This window comes from Aythya marila, assembly GCF_965140915.1.
Source record: "Aythya marila genome assembly, chromosome: 2".
In the NCBI taxonomy this organism is placed as follows: Eukaryota; Metazoa; Chordata; class Aves; order Anseriformes; family Anatidae; genus Aythya; species Aythya marila.
Genome location: NC_139043.1, coordinates 58,276,589 through 58,299,027, shown reverse-complemented (window position 1 = coordinate 58,299,027; position 22,439 = coordinate 58,276,589). Strand labels below are relative to the sequence as shown.

The 22,439-nt window shown below is 45.3% G+C and overlaps 1 protein-coding gene across 9 annotated transcripts in view; it reads left to right on the top strand.

The window, feature by feature from the left end:
• Nucleotides 1-22,439, top strand: part of HECW1 (HECT, C2 and WW domain containing E3 ubiquitin protein ligase 1) — a 268,296-nt gene that overhangs the window by 4,565 nt on the left and 241,292 nt on the right. For 6 of the 9 annotated variants that reach the window (XR_014316964.1, XM_082753989.1, XM_082753994.1 and 3 more), the window contains exon 2: nucleotides 54-428. Coding sequence is in view for 4 of the 9 variants with exons in the window: in XM_082753989.1 (XP_082610115.1) it covers nucleotides 399-428 (30 nt within the window). In the remaining 5 variants the exon portion in view is untranslated. Of the gene's footprint in view, nucleotides 1-53; nucleotides 429-15,429; nucleotides 15,521-22,439 lie in introns of all 9 variants that reach the window. The other 3 variants (XM_082753992.1, XM_082753990.1, XM_082753993.1) reach the window with 2 other exon arrangements.

The following is a 22,439-nucleotide window of genomic DNA, read 5'->3' as shown; positions in this document are numbered from 1 at the left end:
AGCCGGCAGGGCAGGCAGCGGCAGCTCAGGTTTGAAACTCCCTCTCGTCGCAGGGCTGCGGCTTTTCTTTGTCCGGGGGTGCCGCCGAGCAGCCAAACAAACGCCGGCCGGGACGCGGGGCTGGAGGCAGGTGGGTGCGTGAGGCTCCATCGGCCCCTCGGCTCCGGAGAGCCCCGGGCTCCGGGCGGCCTCGGCCCGCTGCGAGGGGCCGGGGGTGGCTCCGTGAGGCCGGGCCCGGGTGGGAGGAGGCTGGCTGCGGGAGGAGGAGGAGGAGGAGGAGGAAGAGGGAGCGGCGGCGTTGCGGGCGTTGCAGCCGGTGCCGGACTATGGTGCGCCTCGGCCGGGGCTGACAGGCGGGCGGCCCCCGGCGCACGGGCGGCGAGAGCTGCCGGGGGAGCATGAGCTGCGCCCAGGCCGGCATCCTCCAGGTAAGGCACCGGGGGCACCCCCAGCCTGCCCGGGGGGCACCCCCAGCCCTCCGCGGCTACCCTCAGCCTTCCCCCGGCGCACGCTCAGCCTTCCCCAGGTACCCCCATCCTCCTCCCGGGTACCCTCAGCCTTCCCCGGGTACCTCCATCCTTCCTCGGTGCACCCCCACCCTTCCCCGGGTACCTCCATCCTTCCCCAGCACACCTCCATCCATCCCCTGGGTACCCCCATCCTTCCCCAGCCCACCCCATCCTTTCCCCTGGGTACCCCCATCCCTCCCCGGGCCCCCCGTGTCCTGCGCCCCGCTCCCCTTTGTGGCCGGGGGGCGATGTGGGTGTCGTTCCCGGCGGAGCACAGGGGCTGGCGGCCAGGCTGCGACGAGCCCAGGCAGCGGCGTGGAGCCCACCGGCACCCGGCAGCGCCTGGGGATGGGGATGCCCACCGCCGCCCAGGAGTCCCGTGCTCAATTCCCCGTGCTCGTGGCTCCGGATGGTGAAAGGAGAAAATCCTTCCCCCCCACCCCCCGGTTTGGTTCTTGGCTCCTTGACAATGCAGCAAAATTTGAGTGCAAACTGTCTTTTTTTTTTTTTTTCCTCCCCCCCCCCCCCCCCCCCCCCCCCGCTGTTGCTGTGGGCTAACCTTATGATTTGGTATTTTGGCTATTATCCTGCGTTATTATGTAACCGCGTTTTTCACCGGCAATTAAATAAAATTACTTATTATAAGTCTGCTAAGAATATTGCCCTAGCCTGTAGCATTGTCAAATACTGATTTTCTCATTTCATAGCCTTCGCAGATAATGGGTTTGTACCGACACAGGCGCATACAATTGGTTTTGTTGTCTCTTTGCATTGTTTCCCATGTGTGTTTTTTTTATAGTTGCAGAAGAAATTACTTGGCCTGGGTTTTGATTTTTGCATCCTGCTGTTTGGAGCTGCAGTAGTGCCTTTTTTTTTTTTTTTTTTTATGCTGCACTCAGCAGAAGTGCATAGTGAGACCGTACAACAGTCGCGCGGGCTGCGCTACTCTCCGCGTATCTAAGAGCACTGCTGGCTTGGTTTGGGGGGCACCTGGCCCTGCTGGACGCGGCAGCAATTAGGGGCACGGTGCTGCCGTGCCAGGGATGTCACATAGCAGGTGGTCAGCTGCGCCTCGCTGATTAGCGCTCGTGCTAGGATTGCAGTTATTACAGTAATTCATTTTAGCTTGGGGGATTCATTTTGAAAATTTGGATTTTCCACTAAGAAGGGATTACGGTTTCTCTGCGTAGTACGTGTGTTTTGCGGAGAAGCAGAGTGCCGTCTGTAGCCTGGCTGCTCTCTCCACCTCCCTTCTGCCTCTGAAACGCACACCCCTTTGGGTGGCTCAGGTGCAAGGTTGATTTTCCTGCTGGAACCAGGAGTGGATGTAAAAAACAGCGTGCTTAGTCAACGCAGCGCTCACCCTGGCAATGCAGTCGCAGTCTAGCACGGGGAGAAGGAATATCTGTCCCTTGGGAAGCAATGCTCCTGCAATTTACTTGGTCGTTAGCAGGGTGAGCGGGGAGCTGGCTCAGAACAAAGAGTGGCTGGTGAGGAGCGAGCAGCGTGCGTGTCGGCAGCGGGTGGCATCTCGTGTCCCTCGTGTGATGCGTACGCTACTGTGCAGCTGACTTAATGTGTCCCGAGCTCCGGACTCCTAACCTTTTTAGTATCAATCAGCTCTTTCTCGTAAGCTGGCTTGTTTGAAACCAGAGTGGGCCAGAACACGAACTGATGCACTCAGTGACTTTACTGGGAGCTATAAATATCCGAATGTGGCAGTGATTTGAAAGTAAGCAGTCCGCTCAGATCCAGAACATCCTAAACAATGGATCTGCAATCCATGTGCTCTGTTTTTTAAACGCGTGCTAATAAACAACGTGGTGCTTATTGTATTCCAATAAGGAACTGGCTAAGGGATGTTAGTAAACAAAGCGGCGCATCTCCCCGGGGGTTGTGTTTCAGACACGTGGCACTCGATCTGGCGTGCTCTGCGATCACGAGGTGATCCCTGCGATGAAGCTTCATGGAGCTCTGCACGTGCTGCGCCTGACGCTAGGCAGTGTTCATTCATGACAGTGCCAAAGCCTTCTCCTCGCCTCCTTTTGAGAACAGTCTTCGTAGGAACAATGAGATTGCTGGAATAAATGGCGTGAGCGGGATTTGGCTGATTAGCTACTTTCTGAAGTCCTCTGAAAGGTGTGGTTGTGGCAGAGTGGGAGGGACTCAAGCTGGGAGGGTGATGGTACTGAATGGCCAGCGTCAGGCCAGGGCCCGTTCGGATGAGGGGTTGTGCCACCCATTCTTTGAAGTTGTTGGAAATCTTGGTCTTGGGGATGCAGTCATTAAAGTTGCCCCTGTGGTTCCTGCTCTGGTTAAAGCTACTTTTAGACAAAATAAAATCCCGTGATACAACCTCCTCATTTCCCCCACCTGTCAGTGATATTGCTGAGTTCAAAAAGAAGGGATTTTAGTAATTAAAACAAAACAAAACAAAAACAAACCAAAAAAAAGCACAAAAACACTCCAAAATATCTTAGTTTGTGACGATGACTTTGCCAGAGAATCCAATTTGTCTTTTCAGTGGCTTTCTTTCTATTCTTCTGAAGGCTCCCTCTGACCCAAAGTCTTACCTACTCCCGAATTTAGGGCTATTCATGGGACTGATGTTAGCGCACAGAGGTTGTAGTCTTTGCAGACCCCTGTAGACAGGGCAGAGAACTCAACCCTCACACAAGTGCTCTGGTTTGCTCTCCCTTTTTTCTGAAGAGGGGCTGCTAGCCAGCTGAGCCCAAAGCGTGCCTTTGTGTACCCACAACAGCAGTTTTGGGGCATACAAACATAAGAGTGGCTTCCACGAGCTGAGCTGATTGCGTCTCCTGCTGTCGCAGCTTTCCAGCCTGTGTATCAAGGAGGCATCCATGCACGGGGAGTCCCCAGTGCCAGGTCTGCTCCTGGGCCTCTGGTGGCTGTGGCATCGCTGCCGGTGTCCCCGTGGGGCTGGCAGGAGTGGCAGGAGGAGGGTCCCACTCCCACCTGTCCCTGCCTGCCTATGAGCACGCAAAGAAGTTGCACCGCCTCCTTTTCTTCAGGACGTCTGCTGTTTGTTTATGCTCAGCGGCGCTCTCGGTTTTGGCAATAAAGAGATGACTCAGTTTTGCTTCTGTTTAAGACTTTCTTTTTTTTTTTTTTTTTAAATCCGTTTCTCTTGTGAGGTTCCTTGTGCTGTTGTAATTCTGCAATGGCTGAGTGGCAAACGCTGCGGGAGTTCGGTTTTGTTCCTCAGGAATAAATCTCAGATTTGATGAGCGGTAATTCTAATGAGGTCTTGAACCAAATTTTACATATTTCTGCATTTGTCCGAAGAAGCAAACAAATATTTTGGTTTCTCTTATGCTTGGGAAGGTGGTGGGGCATGCAGCAGAGGGAAAAGTAAACGTGCAGCTGGGAGCACAGGGCAGGCTGAGATGCCACCTGCTCCAAGTTGGTGTTTCCCAGCTGAATTTTGAGCTCAGCGATGACTTAGGATGGATTAAGAAGACATGGCAAGTGTCTTTGATGTAGGGAGCCCAGGGTCATTTTCATTTTGGTTAATGACTGGTGGCCAGGTAGCTGCATAATGGGCTTGTGAGTCAGCCCTAGCTTATTTATTTCTGTTCAGCAGTGCCATGGCTAGGGTGCTCCGCCGTCAGCTCCAAAGCATGAGGTTAGGATCTTCAAGGCAGGGCTGCTCCTCAGGAGGTGCTTGGACTGCCCCTTCGTAAGGCGGTGTCCCTGCCTCACCTCGGGTGTTTGTGGGTTCATCGGGACACGGGCTGGTAAGGCTGCTGTGGGCCAAGCAGGCTGCTGGCATGGGCAGCAGCCTGCTGGGGGCAAGAGGAGGGCGGTAGCCCCACAGCCTGCTCTCCCTTGGGGAGCAGGGAGGAGTTGGGTTGAGCAGAGCAGCAGCTGAGCCTGGAGCACAGTTCTCCACTGCAGTACCTATGGCAGCTCCTGCTTCTCCTTTGGGAAGGGGGAAACCCTGCTGCTCGTGTTGGAAATCTCGAAGTGCCGTGCTCCCTGGGGACCTGTGGCGCTCCGTGGCAGCGCAGAGCTCTCTGAGGACGCGGCACGGGCTGCAGAGCAGGAGGGCTGTGGGAGAGGGTGAGCGTGTGCGCCGCAGCCAGGAGCGCCGCTACTGAGACCTGAGCCGGGGTTGCATTGCGTGCGCTGAGCAAAACAGGCATGCTTTCACGCCTCCCAGATATTTTTATATTTCTCTGCAGATGCTTGTGGAAGACCAAGCGTTTGTTTGGTTTGAAGCCTGAGTTAAAATTCCTATCCGATGTCTAGAAGCAAAAGGAAAAAAAAAAAGTAAAAAAAAAAAAAAAAAAAAAAGGAAAAAGCAAGTGTTTGTCCCAGAATTAAAATCTCTTTAAATAATGTGCAAGTTGTTAACCCATGAAATAGTGATGCAGTAGAGAATGTCTCCTGGAGTGAATCACTTGTATTTAAAATGGAACACGTTCTAAAAATAAGTGGGTAATTGCCTCAATGTAGTCAATATGGAATTTCAAGATGACTGACAGAGTGATTTGTCATCCATCACCGTAGCAGGAGTCATCTGGGAAGTCTGTGATGTTAAAGGCATTTGTTTCTATTAGCACCTCTTAAAGCAGTTTTGTTAATGAGCTCCTGAACACAGAACTGAAATCTGTTGTGTGGTATAATTAATTTTTCCATACCATAGGAAAATGTCTGCCTAGTGCACCTTCAATTACTGGATCAGGTTTCTCAGGTCCCAGAACATGAGGCTCGACAGCCCTATTGTCTCAGGGAGAGGAGGAGTGTGTTGATCCCCTGCTGCCAGCACCGCGTTTTCACACGTCTCTGTGTGAAATTTGGGATGGCACCCTGCGAGCTCGGGCAGAGCTGATGTTGTGCTACCCACAGCAGACGCTCTGCGAAGAGGAAGGCTGGGGGATCCTCCTCCCAGACATGTAGAAGCAGAAGAGGTGGAGCAGGAAATCGTCTGCTTTTCCCCGGGGGAAGAGAGAGGAGAGCAAGAAATGGGGAGTGCTTGAAGAGACTGTCGGACGGGTTCTCTGCTTGTGGATCTCCTCTGAGTGCTTGGCTGTGTGGAGCGGGCAGGTCAAGGAGCTGTTCTGCTGGCCTTGAAGGTGCTGCTGAGTCTCCACTTCCTCCCTGAAAGCAACCACACGGAGAACATAAGCAGCGTGGACTTTGCTGAGCTAGGTAAGAGGCAACAAAGCCAGGGATAATCCGGCTTTGCCGTGAGCTGGGCACCTGTTGTAAGGCGCTTCCCGAGCCACTGAACTGCAGGCCTCCCTCCAGCGGGACGGAGCAGACGCGTGGGGAGGCTGCCTGCCTGGGTGCCACTGGCACACTTACAAGTGACTGACAGAACTGGGAGATGGATGGGGTCACCCCGTGGGCCAGAAAGGTCCCTTGGGCAGCGAGGGACTTCCTTGGGCCCTGTCAAGACGGCTGTGTTATCCTCACGCAGCAGGATGCATTGTCTTCTGCCACATCTTAATGCAGCCTCAGGAAAATTGAGGCTTTTAAAATTCACATTCTGATGCAGAGCATCCGTCAAGTGTTGGGTTGTTTGTCAAGTGTCTTTAATGGTGTGTAAAAGAAAGATGCTACAGGAGAGGCCTTAGGATATTTAATGTAAAAATATATACTTTGTGTGTGTCTGAAGAAGTCAATGGATTTACTCTCTGAAGCAGCACCTTGTTTGTAGTAGTACATTTTAGCAGCTACGTGCTTAAGGTGGAAAGGGGGGAAGTGGGTGAAATATTTGATTCTGGAGCCAGGACACACATTTCCAAGACGATGCTGTTCAAGATTCGTGAAATGGACATTAGCCATTAACTTGTCGGCTGCCTTGGTTACAGGCCTGTGGCAGCTACGCAGGGCTGAGGAGTGAGATCCTTTCGTGAGTGTTAAGTTGCTTAATGTGATGGCACTACGCTCTCGCAAATGGTAGTCAAGGTGAGGTCAATGCCGCAATTCAGAAATACTACATAAGTACCCTGAGTCATGGCAGAGACCTGAAGCTGAGATATAGCATTACCGAGGCCAGCTCTTCAGTGAGAAAATGAACAACACTCCTGCTGAAGTTATTGGGAACTCTGCCTGACGAATGGCAGTACCATCTGGCCTTTTGTGGTGCATATACATGTATACGTGGGGGTTTTGTTGTTGTTGTTGCCATCGGTGGGGTTTTGTGTTGTGTGTTTGTTTTTTTGTGTGTGTGTATGTGTGTGCACGTGTGTGGTTTTACCAAGTTCTTTGAGTAGCTTTACAAAGCTGACTGTCACTGGGAAGCTGTTTGCTGTGCCAGTGGAAATTTCTTTCTCATTCTTTTAACACCAGATTAAAGTAGAAACAGCTATAGGAGTTTGTACCCAGACCAGGCATTAGAAGATAATGAGCTGAAGCCGAGCTGTTTTTCCTTCTTTTTCTCTTCTTTTTAGGCTAGAAAAGGACTCCAGCATATAAACACTGAGCTCTACGCCAGAACTCCTTTTCCAAGCCCCATCGCTGTGATGGCTTATGAGAGTTAGGCTGGTTTACTCATTGCTGGTTTCCAGTTCTTAACATTCATTATGGATTTTGCTCTATGTGTGGAAGGAAATTGCTCACTTTTATATGAGCAAAGGTCCCATTAAAGAACAGCATTTCCCATCTGACCGAAGGCAGATTTTCTTCTGTTGGTCCAAGAAACCCTGTGCTGGTGTAGAATCATTACCTGCTCCTGAAATGTGACTTGAAAGGTGCTCCTCAGGACTGTGTCGCCCTCAAAGCATCCTCTTTGAGGAGTTTTCAGAGACTCCCTCTCTGCAAAGAGGTTTGCATTCTCTTTAACAGCTTTGCTAGTTCCTTCTCCCCTCCTCCCACATTCCCACCACCGAGAACTGGGTAATTGCAAAGTACCACTGTGCTTTCCAGCACACTTTGCTGCACACACAGCTTTTCCTAGGCCATGCCATCATGCGTCTCAGACAGTGAGAGCATGGGTTCATGGCTCATGCTGGTGCTCTCTGCCTAATAGCTCAGTGTAGTCAAAAACCTTCTTGTCTGTATTTGAACAATTATGCTAGGATATCCCACATTAAAAATGTATCTCCTCAGCAGAAGTGCCTGAATGCTAAAATGCCTCTGTGTCATCTGTGCTCAACTGCATATAAATCAGCAGCAGGTGCGAAGAGGGTGCGTGCTTAGGATGCTCTAAATGTGGAGCTTGAATTTACTCTTGCTGGGGAGGGAATCAAAAGCCGGGGATGTGGGAACAAAATAATCAAGCAGTAATGCTGCAAGAAATACAGAAAAACTGTATCAAAGCTGTGGTGAGATGTTCTGGTTGCTTCTGTGGATTCAACTTGCCAGTGGTGCTGTTGCATTTTGGCTAGAGGTGGACCGAAGAGGAGGGTGGAAGCAGACAGTGCCTTAAAGCAGAAATCTGATTTAAGGATCAGCTGCTTGTCAGAGATGCGCGGTAACTTCCTCTTGGCATCAGCTGTAGCATCTTGTCCAGCTTGGAAGATCAGAACAAGGCCAAGAAGTCACTTCAGAAGTCCCAGAAAGAGCCAGACTGCCCTCGTATCCTTTCTTTTTGTTTCCTTGTGTGTCTGCCAAGCCTGACCCTGGGGCTCATGATGCTCAGCCTGCCTGCAAATGTGATTTTTGAAGCCTGGGACAGGGGCATTGGCCCAAGCCGGGCTCCTTGCAGGAGCGTCTCATCCTTCCCCCTCACCATACTGAAGAATGTAACAGGAGACATCTAGAGCTGTAGTTAGAAATGGTTAAGAAATTATTTCCCAAAAGAGGTTACAGGAGGAGGCTGCTTCTGTAGAGAGGGAGGAAGGATGCGGTGCTATGAGGCAGAGGTGGTGTGTCTAAACCTCTGTGTGGAGTGGGAATGTAAATGTTTCTGGCAGCGTCCCTGCTCACTAAAAACACTTTGATCCCCTGGTTGTTCACATCAGAATGTCTTTTTGGTGGAGAAAATGTAGATTTTGTGCATGGGTGCATAATTATTTGTCAGTAAAACAGTTCTGTTTTGGACTCCCAGTTAAATATATGCCTGTTTTGACCTATTTTTCTCAACCTAATTCTGCCAGCTCCTAATGTGCGTGCATGGTGTTACCTGCTCAGGGAGTCCCACTGACATCAGAAAGACAACTTGCCATAGGAAGGCTGGTGTCTCTGTGGTGGCAGCAGGCTTGGGGTTTGTATGAAGTCGTCTGTTGGGCTCAGTGAGGGAAAGCACCAAAGCATTAGGTGATAAGACAGGGGGAAATGGCCTCAAGTTACACCAGGGGAGGCTTAGGTTGGGTATTAGGTGAAATTTCTTTGCTGAAAAGGGTGTGTGGCATTGGAGCTGGCTGCCCAGGGAAGTGGTGGAGTCACCATCCCCGCAGGTCTTCAAGAAATGTGTAGATGTAGAGCTTGGTTTAGATGTGGACTGGTCAGTACCAGGTTAAAGGTTGGACTAGGTGATCTTAGAGGTCTTTTCCAACCTGAACGATTCTAAGAGAACCGTAGAATACGATGTTTAAACAGGAGCCTGCTGATCAACACTGCATCATATAGTAGCTCAGGAATGTTCATCATGAGCTATGTGTTTGGCTGACTTCTGACATCCTTGCGATAGCTCTGAGAGGCAAATACAGCTTTCAGATGCAGCTTCCTGTGTGATAGGATCCCAATATAATTCATTCTGTTGCCTATCAAAGCTCTAATTTTATGTGGTGACCAGATCTTCAAGCCTCAGAGGACCTAGGATCAGAGCTCAGAAAGTTGTTGGGCTCACTTCAGTTTAAGAGCAAGATAAGAAGTAGGTGAGAGGCTACTGAAAAATGCCTTCCAGCTGCACCTCTCAATCACAACTATCGTCTTTTCATAACCTCTTCCCCTGATCTTTTGTTTGCAGTCTCTGATAGGGTATGGGGGAGACTTTGCAGCTAAAGAGGTCTCAGCTGCAGTTCATGTAAATGAAAGGTTTCTCAAAGGAACATAGTCAAGACTGCAGTTGGTGATGATGATAAATGAGTCAAAAAGGTAAGTTAGCTCCCTCTCAGAGCTTATAGTTTTTTGGTTTGTGTTGTTTTGCTTTTTTTTTTTTTTTTTTCCATTTTTTTTAAAACGAAGAACCAATTTTTGTGCTTCAATCAGCAGAGGAATTCTGCATCCTCTAGAGGAAGCAGGTGTTTTGTCTAACAAAGAACCATTTTTATATAATTGCTTTGGAGGGGGAAAAAAAAATCACATTTGAGACCTTGGCATTTTGTAGACTTTCTCAGAGACCTCTACCCAAGCGTGATGCTCCTCCTCTTGCCATGTGCACTTGGTGTTCCTGCTGTCCCAGCCTGGTTTTGGGCAGCTCCAGGAGCTCCTGGCAGCCTTTGGCAGCTGGGCCGAATGCTGAGTCACGGGGAGGAGCTGGAGACATGAGTGCTGCTTGGGTTGGTGCAGCACCAATGCATGGTTTGTTGAAAACAGGAGGCCCCCGTGAATCACACATGCTTCTTCATCTGTCCGTCGAGCTCATATGGCATAGCAGTGTAATTATGTTCGTTTCCAAAAGGAAGGCTGTTCAGGTAAAAAGCTGAATTAATCTCCAGGCGAGCCATCCTGATGCTGCCAACCCTCCTATAAAAAAATATCCATAGCTGTTTTTTTTTTTTTTTTAATCCTTGTATCTGTTTTTTTGGAGTGCATGTGTCATTTATGTGTTGGATCACTCCAGTTTTGGTGATGCTTTCATTGGGTTCTTTCACTCTTGGCAAGGACAAGCCTGGAAACCTGGTAGGAGCAGTCCAATGACCTGCGCACGCGGAGCACAGTTATCTTCTTGAAGCAGTTCTGGTGCATGCCCATGTGGGAGGAGGGGAGGCATATTAAGTAGTGCTGCATGAAAATTTGCCAGTGGAACAGTTTTCTGTCAAAAAATGCTGTTTTAAACAGAATCAAAATGTGCCTCATGAGAATGTGTTTGCGCTGTGGCTTGCAGCCATTCAGAGGGCCTGGAGCCCTGCAGCCGTGTTCAATGATCAGATCCAGTTGGGAGGGATCAGAGATGGAGGTGTGGCAAGGTGCTCGCTGTTGTTATGCTTCAGCTTTAAGGAAAACTTCAAACCATTTCGCTTTCCCACAGTGCAGAAAATGAGACTTGACCTACTCTGCTTCAGGCAGCCGCCTCGTGAAATCTAGCTGTTGTCTCCGGTGCACATCATCGTTACGGTGTTGTACTGCTAGGGTTGCTTCACAGAAGCCTGGGGTCGATCTTGTGGTTACGCCGAGTTCATTTAAACCTTGATTTTGGCCCACGAGGCCTTGAAATAACCAGGCAAAAATTCACTGGGTATTTATGTGGGACAGAGACCACACAGATTTTTCAGCTAGCAGTTTTGTAATGCTCGTGTGATGGAAAACATAAGCCATAAGCATGTTAGTGAGGAAATACCCCCCCACACACACACGTGTTCACTTTTTGGATTAAAACCACCTTGAAACAGGGTCCCCACTTCTTATTTTTATTTATTTATTTATTTATTTTCCAGTTTAGATACCAGTGTTATTTTAGCAGGATTCTCCTTACTTTTTTCCCTCCTGACAATGCTGGGAGCAGTTTTTTCCTCTTGTTTATCCCTACTTCCCTGCACCTCACACACACACCTTTTTTTATAGCCACTGGAGGCTAATGTGTCTGTTCTCCCAGTAGCAAGCCTATAAAATGTTTGGGCTTCAAATGTAATCTGGGGCAATTTAAGCACAGTGCTACTGTCTGGGTCTGTCTGTTTTCAGTTGTGATGCGACCTTATTTTTGGTTGCAGACAGGCTTGAACTTTGCAGGTTGTTCAAAAGTGGTCTGAAGGAAAAAAGTGTCCCATTTTGGCTTCACTTCTCCTGTGGCAGTCAGACCAGGCGTCAGTGCAATGAATAGAAAAAATGATGGCTTCAGTTAAAGCCCTACCGTTTCAGGAACTTCTCTCTCTCCTTTTGTGGTGATTTGTCTTGTTCCTGCAGAGACCTTTTTCAGGCCTTGCCCTGTGGGTTGCTTAAATGAGTTGGAAGCCTGTCCTCTGGCTGCTTAGTCTGCTGAAATGCCAAGGTGGAAAATGCATTTCTCTCGGTGAGGGCACTCACCAGTGCAGTTGTTCAGCAGCTGAGCGGTTCCTTGTTCAGACCACACCGTGCAGCAACAGCGTAGTAGCTTCATCATCCTCTCATTAAGATGAAGAAAGGGAAGGTTAATGATTTTTCTTCTATTATCCTGAGAATGTTTCTCATTCTGTTTAGCTCACTGATTTCTGGTGCTTATTTACTAGCATTTGCCTTGCATCCTGCATATAAAGAGATCCTTCAGCCTTCCCCTGGCCCTGCCCTGTGCCCTTCTGTCAGATGACGGCCAGAGGTCCCTGCTGTGTCACTTGTTTCCAGCTCCAGGGAGCCATGTGGGCTCCCCTAAAAGTGCTCTGTCCTCTGGGCAAAACTTGGAGGCGTCCAGCTTTTTATCTGCCAGTGGACAAAGCAAAAGTGGGATACAGGAAATTTATTACTCTTGTTAATGTTTTTATATTCTGAGAGTAGATAGCCAAGTATCATGTATGAAAAATAATAACATTTTGAAAAGTTATTTTCCTCAAGTGTTTTGCTCTCCATAAAGACAGGAATTTTTCAGAGATCTTTGTTATGCTGTGCCAGGAGTGGTTAACCATTTTCAGTTTGTAGACCCTATCCCTTAAGAATTTAAATGCTTTTCTAGCACGGATGTCCCCTTCCCGGTAACTGAATGGCAGACACAATGGGACATTTCCATAACCTCTCTTCTTCAGGGCCTGAAGTTTTTTCTTACCTTTAAATGGCACTTTCTCTATTTCAGTTTGTGCTCATTGCCTCCTGTCCAGCTGCTGGGTGCCACTGAGAAGAACCTGGCTCCATCTCCCTCCCTCCCTCTAATCAGCTATTTACACTGATGAGATTCCCCCTGAGCCTTCTCATCTCCAGGTTAAATAATCCCAGTACACCCTGCTACTTTTCCAACCATTCCATCCCACACATTACTTATTTCCTTGTGTCAGGACATGCGTTTATGCAGCTATGTGAAGGGCTGCATCAGGGAAATGACCCAGGTTAGAAGTTACCTACTATTTTATGCCATGCAGTTAAGCCCGGGTGAGGTTTATTTGGCTGTTTGAAGAATACCTGTGGCAATGCAAGCAGACAGCATAGGGTGGAAGGAAGGAATGGAAGGCAATGTATTTCTTGTCAGTTTATGGTGGCTTAAAGTGTTTGTGACAGTGTATGGACTGTGAACTGATCTGAAGGCCTGAGGGATGAAACCTTTGGTTTAGACTTACCAAGTAACCAAAGCAACTGAGATGGAGTTTTGGCAGAGATTATGTTAAAATTAAGAAGACAACAAGAAAATTGTGTAACCCAGTGTATGAATGAATGGTTGTAGTGGTTCAAACAAAAGGTCAGCCCAAGATTCTCTCTCTTGTGACTAAAGGAGAACATTTAGGAACCATAGCAAACATTTTTGCCTGCCATGAGAAAATCACTTATCTCTATTATTTCCTTACCCTCCATGCCAACCATTTTCAGTTCAGAAACTTTCTTAACTTGATGTTTTTGTATTTAGTACCCTTTGATAGAGACCTACTCCAAGAATCCCCCCCCCACACTTTTCTTTGGACCTATCTACTCTTTTATCGCGAATCTTCTCTTAAGCCTTCATCTTTGGTACCTCCATAACTTTCCTCTTCCATTTGTTACCTTTGTACTATGCACTTTGTGTTTTTCAGGTAATCCTTTTGCGTTAACTCCCTAAACTCATTCTCTTACTTCTGACTCCAACCCCTAAGGTGTGATTTTGCATCTAGCTCTGTGCTGCCTGTGTGGTCTCACTGCTACCTGATCTGCATCCAGCTCGGATCCAGCTCAGATTATGTCAACTTTTCCTCTCCTTCCTCTTTTTTTTTTTTTTTTTTTTTTTTTCCCCCTCCTGCCCACCATCTTTAGGTCTTGGACTTACAGTCTTTGACTTTGCCAGACCAAATTCAGCTCTTTTATTTGAAAGTGTATTTTTCTGTTGATCTTTATTGCCAAGAATATTGCTTGTAACTTATTTTCGTCCTTTCCTATGTAATCTTTACCTCATCAGCTTTTTACAATGTAAAATTTTGCTATGAGTACCTTTATCTCCTTTTTTTTTTTTTTTTTTTTTTTTTTTTTCTTCAAAAGAAATCTATTTCTTTTGCTTTTATCTACATGGATATGCTGAATTATGCTGATCCTTAGATACATGTTCTCATGCCTCCTGTCCCGTCTTTTGCTTGATAATTAACATGACTGAAGCACTCTTTCTGCCATTGGTATAGCAACTCTTTTCATACTACTTTTTCTACTCATTGAGTCCAGTGGTAAGAGGCTCAGCAGTTTATTACTTTTTTCCTTCAGATCCCTCCCAAGTATTTGCTACTTCCAAATGGCTGTTCCAGTGATATCAGTAATCTATTGTTCTGTATTTACCTTGTCTGTATAAGGTTATCAGGTTTTTGGTGTACAGATGCTTACTGGATGATTTCTGCAGCTCAGTGCTATCCTACCTCTCATTTCACAAAATTGTGTCTGATATTAGACATTTGCTAGACAACTGTTTCTGATGTTTATGACATTTTTTACTTTGCCTTATTAGTAGGTGATATGATACGTAAATCTTCCACGATGCAGGAAACCTCAGAGCACTCAAGTGCTGTTCCCACTGGAAAGCAATTAGATTTGGGGGCTTTCTCCCTTTTGTGTAGTCTGAGATGGCAAGAAACAGCCGTTTCTTTTTATTGATTTTTAATTTTTTAATTTCTTTGTCGTGTTTCTCTTTTTCCCTTTTCCTTGTTATATGGATTTCTTTATGTTGTTTAGTGAACAAGCCTGAATGTTACTGGCTTAAAAAGAAAAATCCTCTCATCGTCTCTGAGGGTTAATCAAGAGAGAAACTTTCTAACCCGTGAAGGCAGGGTGAGACTGTGTCTGCTCTGAAATATTAAATAAAGGAAACAAAGGGAAATAATCCCCCGCGATGATACCTCAGGGAGGATTTAATTAAGAAAATGAAATTGCATTAAGACTGACCCATTGTGGACTGCCAAAAAGCCAGTAGACGAGCGAGAAATTTGTTAGCAGTGTCTGCCCATCACTGAGAGGTCGCACAGTGTACCCAGCCCGCAAGATACAATGCTCCACGGAGTAGCTCAAAGCGCTGTTTAATTACCTGATTGATGAAGGTCACCTCTTTAACTTCAGTACTGCAGGGAGAGCACCTGGCCCGTGAGATGGCTCACGGGGTCCTTGGGATCAGGCTGGCACAGCCATGTGGCTTCTCTCGCTGTCACCAGGTATAGAGCTCAGAGCTGGGAGCCAGGGGAGAGCGCATCCAGGCTCACTCTGTGCTCTGAAGGTGAGGATTGCTTCATAAATCCCAGCTGAGGATTCAATGGGAAAACTCCGTGGAAAAAGCACATGAACCGAGGAGGGAGAAGGGGTTTAGTGAACTTAACACCTGACCCTTTACTCACCCAGGCAGTGCTTTTGAAATTAATTTGACTCACGGGCTCTTTAGCAAACCAGGGGATGACATTCAACAGATAAAGGCTGCAAGGCTGGGTGCAATGCCTGTAATAATGTGTGATCTCGTCAGTCAGCAGTCACTGCTGTGCAAGAGCTGGGCAGTTTCTCTTGTGCCCTGTGCGCTGTCTGGGTCTGTCTCAGCAATTACACAGGCATTCCCTCGTGCTCACCATTAGTGTAATGGCTAGCAAGAGCATTATTTATCCCTTTGCTGAGTGACTACTGCTTCCATAATCTCTTTTGCATTAAACTAATGGCCAACTTGTGTACGTGATTTTTCTCCTCCTTCTCACATGATAAAGAGGGTACCTGTCATTGTCCCATTTGTCTTTTATTGCAGATGAAAATAGAAAGAAAATTTGACAAGAAATTACAGCATCAGTCATATCTTGTTGTGTCCCACCGTCTTCTGCAAATCTTCTTACTTAAAGGTATGCAAATAATAGAAAATGCCAGCTGGAAAAACACCTCCACATGCAATTACTTTGTTGCCATGTGTAATTCCTCAATTGTGAGAAAGCAGGTTCTGATCACTAGCAGTCATTTTGCTTGGCTTTTGTTTGTTTATCTTTCAGCTAGAAGTGATATTTAAAGTGGCTACTAGATAAAATGGAGTAGTGATCATTTCCCAGCCCTCCCGTATGAAAGAGCAAGGAAAAATTTGCTCACAGTTACAGTACCTCTTCTGCTGTTTTTAGTGAAAGTAACTGTGATTTGATTTTACAGCCCTACTTCATCTTCTCTGGTTTTAAAGCATTCCAATAAGTAAGAATCATTTACTTTTTTTTCCATATTTTTTTTTTCCTCTGGTCAATGCTATTGTGCCCTTCTGTTGACCATCTTTTTTTGAAAAGTGGACTGATGAGTCCTTGCTGTGAGGGAGTAAGTTTCAGAGAGCACAAATGACTGCTCGATGCATCTGTTCTGGGGGAGTGTAGAAACAGAGCTGGAAGTGACCTGTAGAGGCAGGGACAGCGATACTTGCAGCGCTTACCAGGAGCTCGTGTAGCTGCTCTCAAATGTCACTCAGGATGGAGACTCCACAGACTCCCATCCAAGCGTGTGCCTCTGCTTCTCTCTCATTGTTAGGAAGTATTTCATAATGTCTGACATTGGCTCTTGCTGTGTAATCGATCTCATTGCTTCTCATCCTATTTATGGTGGGCATGAAGAGAAAATGTTTTCTTCTTTGCAGTAGCCTTCTAAACACTAAACTGTGTCACTTACACCACTTCTTCCACTTCTTCTTCAGTCTTTTTTTTTTTTTTTTAAACTTCTTTTTCTGCTAACCAGTCCTAGTTTCTTTGAATGCAGTGTCCAGGAGATGTAGTACTGCAGCTGAAGCTTTGCTAATGCTCAGCAGAGTGGAAGGATAACTTCACATTGCACAGGGCACAGGGCACAGTCTCTTTCAGTCTCCTCATTTGTCCCTTGCTCAATAGCTTGACATTGACCTGTGTTCAGTTTATCATCTGCTCTTACCAGGGGATCCTCTCCCAGAGGACTCCTACCTTGCCAGAAGTTCTCCTTGTTGTATTTATGCAGTTATTTCCACCTTACGTGTACAGATTGGCATTTTTCTCCTATTTTTTTCAAAAAAAAAAAAAAAATCCAGCTTGCTGTGGTATTATTGGATTTTAATCCTGTCCTCCAATGTATTTGCAGTCTTCCTTGTGTCCATTTTGTCTGCAGACTTTAAGGCTACTGTTTTCTGCCATCCAGTTAAAGAAACCACGGGGCAGAACTAGCCTACAGAACTCAGCCTGGGTGCATGCTCCAGGCTCATGCAGAACGTGCAGTCGCTGCTGTCTGGGTACAGCTCACCGAGCTTTCCATCCAGCCTGAGTTAACTTCACCCAGATCATATTTTCCAAACTTCCTTATGAGAATATTGAGTGGGACTATATCAAAAATCTTATTTGGAGTCAAGGTATAATGTATTTGTGCTTTTTCCTTAGCCACAAAAACTGTTACTTTGCTGGGGAAGGAAATTAAATTGGTTTGAGGTGATTTGTTCTTGATGAATCTATTTCTTGTTACTTCCCGTCCCCAATCTCTTGATGTTCTTTTTGGATATGGCCCACTGTAAGAGCTCTTGGGATCTCTCGTCAGAGTAAATGCCTGCCAGAGAGGGTGTAGTCCAGGTTCTGCTTATTCCTCTTTGTCTAGACTTTGCTGTCTCTTGGCCAGGCTCAGCATTTACCTTCATGATATAGAGAAGTCGCTGGTAAATCTTGAGCACCCCTGAAGTCTTATCAACAAGATCGTACAAATTTAACATCAGGGAAAAAAGGGAAAACAACCAAAACCCAGTGATTTTTTTCTTCGCTGGGGACTACTGCAGGATCCACAAAGTTAAGGAACTGGCCTGGTGTACTGCATGTCAGCCAGTCGTGTGGTCTTTGTGACAGTACGACCTAGAAAGAGAGCATGGAGTACTTTATTTAGGTTGTACCTAAGGAGAAGAAACACTGTTACTACAGATGGACAGAATCTGTTTCTTCCTCTGATGCTGCATGGATTTGTAGCCAATGAATGAGAAGGGGAAGAAGGTGTAATCCAACATATAGTATAAACTTTATTTTACTCACGATGTGGTTAAAATGAAATTACTGTAGTTTTATGATCTGCTTTTTCCCCATCTGTGTGAAGAGAAAGTTCTTTTCAGATGAGAAGCCTAAAAGACTGTTTTTTAGATATCTACGCTGTCTTGATAAACAGGTGTGAGAAAACAACACAATTAGAAGACCAGCAAGGCAGCAAATCAGGTCATCTTAGTAGGGGTGCTTTGCAAGGTTTCAGCTTGTCCCCTGGCACTAGATGTTAGATCTGTTTTCAGACAGAGCGGGAGCACTGAAAGATACTAACCCATTTTTAAGATATGTTGTTTGTTGTTGTTTTTGAAAAAAAAAAAAAAGTTGCGAGCTGATTTAATCTATGAATTCTTTTTTTTTTTTCTCCTCTGAAGTATACTTTATTGCTGAAAGTTATTCCTGTCTGAAGTACAGTTTATTTACTGAAAGTTATTTTACTGCTGTGTGGTTACAGAAAGCTTCTAGTGGTCTTTCCTCCTTATTTTGTACAGTGGAGCTTAACTTCTTTTTCCAGTTTGCTTGTTGCTGGAATCTGGAAAATAACATTATGTTACTCACAATTTGATTTATCAGACAGAAGGAAGGCTTTTCTGCATGCACATTGCCACTGTAAGTATAGAAGAGTTGATCTAGGTTTGTGAAAAACACATTTGGAATACCTTCTGTATCTGAGAAAACACAGACCTCTTAGGATTTCAGAAGGTGTCGGCAGCCTCTGTGAAGTTATCCAAGTGTCTGAAACCTGTCTTGCTGTATCTACATTGTTTTTCTCTGGTAATGCCTTTGGACTGATGGATCTGCAAAGTTTTCACTGCTGTAACTGTTTTCAAGAGTTCAGCTCCTCATTTTTTCTGAAGTCTAGAAGCTTGAACAAGAAAATATGTTTCTTTATACATTCAGTGTTTGTTTCCACTTCCTTTGCAGAAAATTAACTGGTTGAATTTTAAATCATTAGTCTTAGTCTTCACTTAAAAATTCATTTATAAAATAAAAACAACCTTTGTGCATGAGAGGTATAAAGGCTGCAGATTGCTAGTGCTGGGTGCAAAGCATCAAATGTGGAGAACCGCTACTACTATGATTTATGCAATACGTCTTGCATAAATCATAATAGATACTTCATTTGACAAGGTTTAGCATCAATTCAGGAAGGGACTGCTATTCAGGATGGATCTTTAAACATTCATTTGTATTTTCTCAGTGATTCATTTCATGAACCAATAAACTTACTCTGTCCCTGATCTGCCAAAGATTTAGAATGTCTTTAATTTTGAAGCAAGAAGACTATGCAAATCGATTAGACAAACTCTGCTTAAAATTAATTTGAATGGGCTTAAGCAGAGTGTGTCTATCAGATTTTGTTCAGGGACCAAAAATGCTTAGGATTTGGCTACTCGGAGGATTTAAGATACCTCATAAGTCCTAAAAGTGATTTAGTGGTGACTTTTAGTTATAGCTGCTCCTTTTCATGTAAAAAAATGCAGGAAAAATAAATACCAGGATTTTGGAGTGCAGGAAATTAATGCAAGTTGTTCTGTATCCACCATTTACTTGAAAAAGATGCCTAGATGATTTTTTTAGTTATGTTCTTTAGAATTGGTCTTCAGTTCCTTGGTCATCTCCTTTGTCAAGGCCTGAATCTGACAGTATATGTATGTCATGGATCATTTTTAATTCAGTCATCTTATTAAACACATGCATTTTATGCAGTTTTTGCAAGTCATTGCAGTTAGTTGTCTTTTTTTTTCGTTTTTTTTTCTTTTTTTTTTTTGTTCCTGTTTTCTATGCTTTTTGAAATTATTTGGCTTGGAAAAAATGGTGGGCTGTGTTTTGTGGTTTTTTTTTGGGGGGTTATCTAGATAGTATGAGAATGAGTCTGTGGGATTTTCACATATGCTGTTCATCACTTTGAAACATGTTGCTACCCTGGCTCGGAGAGCATCATTAAGAAAGTGGCACCTCGGAAAGCCCAATGTGAACTATCAGAGAATGTTGATGGTTTAGTAGTGACCCCAATTTTTTGTCACTTCTCATGTTGCATTTGCTAACGTTTCAAAACATTTGGTTTTCAAGGAAGAATTTCTCCTCCCCGGCTTATCTTGCTCCTTTCTTGAGGCTGCGGAGAAGATGCAAGGCTGGGTTTGACATCATCTCCATGGCAGCACACGTTCGTTTCCATGGCAATGTATTTCACAAACAACCCTACAACTTTACTACAGTGTCAAACAAAAGGAGAAGCCCGACTGTTGGAGCAAGCCCTTACCAAGGTTAAAATTAAAAAGAGGGGGAGGGGAGGAGCGTGGAAAGAGGTTGGGTGAGATAATGACTTCTTGCAATTTGTTCTTGTGAAGCTCTTGCTCCAGGGTAAGCACGCCATTTCAAAATCTAAATTCACCAGTCCATAATTACTGTGCTACCCAGCTGCATTCCTGCACACTAGTAGGTAAGTGATGTGCTGTCACAAGTCTTTTGTCCCAAGATACTTCTTTAGCCTGGTTTCCTAAGGAAATGAGGCTTATGGAACAACATTCTTCTGTTCTGGTTGTCTCTTTGTCTCTCTCCTGCCATGCTTCCCCCCCCTCCCCCCGTAGCTTTTGACCCCATTGATCAGACCATTTGAATTTGACAGTGGGGCCAAAGTTGAGGAGGTAATTAAGTTCCTCTAGGTGTTGTGAAAAAGCTGGGGTCTGCCTCTGTTCAGTCCCTGGAAGGAGGCGGTGGGCATGGAGAACTGGATAATAAGGACATCTAAGCTAGATGGTTATAATAAGCAGCATATTAAAGCCTGGTACCTTTGGTGATGGTCCGAATGCAGGAAAATGTTTAAGCACATGGCTAGTGTATTTAATTATTTATTTCATCTAGAGGTGCTTTCCTAAACTGCGAAGTAAGGGATCTGTGTGGGGCTGATACCTGGGGAAGCAGTTAATGACTTGACTTCTCTTTCAGGATAATGGCAGTGGGAAGGCACATGGGAGCTGTGGAGGGCCTTTCAGTTAGTTGCTGAATACAAGCCATACACCAGGCTTTTACAATGCCAGGATTGCAGGCAGTGAGCAGAATAATTTGGCTTGTCGCGTTGTCCTTGCAGTGCATGCAGTCTGGTCAGGAAGCTGAGAGGCAGCTGTTCCTGCCCCACATGCATGTCAGGCCGTCGCTGTCAGCTTGAGGTGAAAATGCAAGGTGGAACTGGTAGCACAGGGGGCTCCTAATGGGAGGGTTTGGGTGTGTGGGCAAAGATAAATCAGTGTCTGCAGTGGTCTGCTCTGATACCTGGGCTGAGCACCTCTGCCCTGTCTCTGAAAGAAGCACAGCATGGAGAAAGTCATGAGATTGCATTTCTGTCATGGGAAGGTACTTGCCTTTTGCTAGAGGGTTTCTCAGCTGCATTGGACAGTAGCTTAAAAACATGAGAAAAATATTGAAATGGCTTTTGAATTCTACATTGACCCTGATTTAGAAATGCAAGGCTACCAACATTGTTCTCAGGATTTCAAAGCGCTTCCCATCCAACTTTGTAATATGCTATCTTGTATACGAGTTTTGCTGTGAAGATGGGAGGGATTTTTGTTTCCTAGTTTTATTTTTATTTAAGGATTTTATTAGGCTATGTTATGAAGGTGACTATACAGGGTTAAACATAGGAGGGAACATGTAAGTATCAAAGATACCTGTTGATTAGAAGAAATACGGATAACCCAGGCTAGTATTGCTGTAGATACTGGTGTGGCAAATGGAAGATGGAAGGCAACTTTAGGCTGAGAAGCTGTCAGAGGCAGAAGTAGGTTCTGGAGCTGCAGCTCCTGGCTGAGGGCATTGCCATCAATCTCATCAAGCCCCATAAAGATACTGTGCTTCAGAAGGAAAAGAGTTGTTGTGCACTTAATGTTATTTTCTTCTCAATGTCGAAAACTGCTGGGAAATTTGGACTCATGGAAATGATCCCAGTGGAATTGGTCTATTGAACAGTTTTGGATGAAATGGTCAAAGAAGTATGTAGTGAATTTATTACCTGCCTTTCCATTTTACTTGATTATTGTTGTTTTCAGAAGAGCCTTTTATTATTTTTTGTTTGTTTGTTTTTGATCTTGCTTTTCCAAAATCTTCTTAGAAGCTAGTTCTTAGGTGGCCTCCACATTCTGAAAATTAAGTGCCTTGAAGTTTCAGGTGATACAAAGGAGCACACAAACACCACATTATGAGTCTTGCCAATAGAAATGTTAACTGTATAAACAGCCTAGGCATTTATGCTTCTGTTTCTGAATGGAAAAAAAAAAAAAAAAAAAAGAAAAAAAAGAAAAGAGGAGTAATAACTGTGATAAATTACTGAGCTTCTTAAATGCCAGGCAAGGAGTAGCAAGGCAGAGCAAACTAACTCATATCAGTCCTTTTGTAAGTTTATGACCAGGATAGGATTCATGTGCATAGTTTGCCAGTATTATGATTTCCATATGTTTTCCCAGTACCTTTCTGTGAACCATGGTAATGCCTTGCTTTCTTCTGCTTTGCCTCAGAGTGTTAAAATTGCAATGTGGGCTCGCTGCTGAAGAACTACCAACATACCCATCTGAATGAAAGCTGTGAATCTGTTCCATGGGTTGTAAAAATAAACTTGTTTCATTGAGCTTTCATGTATCATGAGATTTGCAAATGTAAAAATTCAATATGAAGAAAATGGGTTTTGAGTAATTCCTTAACCTGTTTTTTCAGTGGTCAGGATGTTCAGCTTTGTTTTCTGTGTCTTCTCCCTAATCAC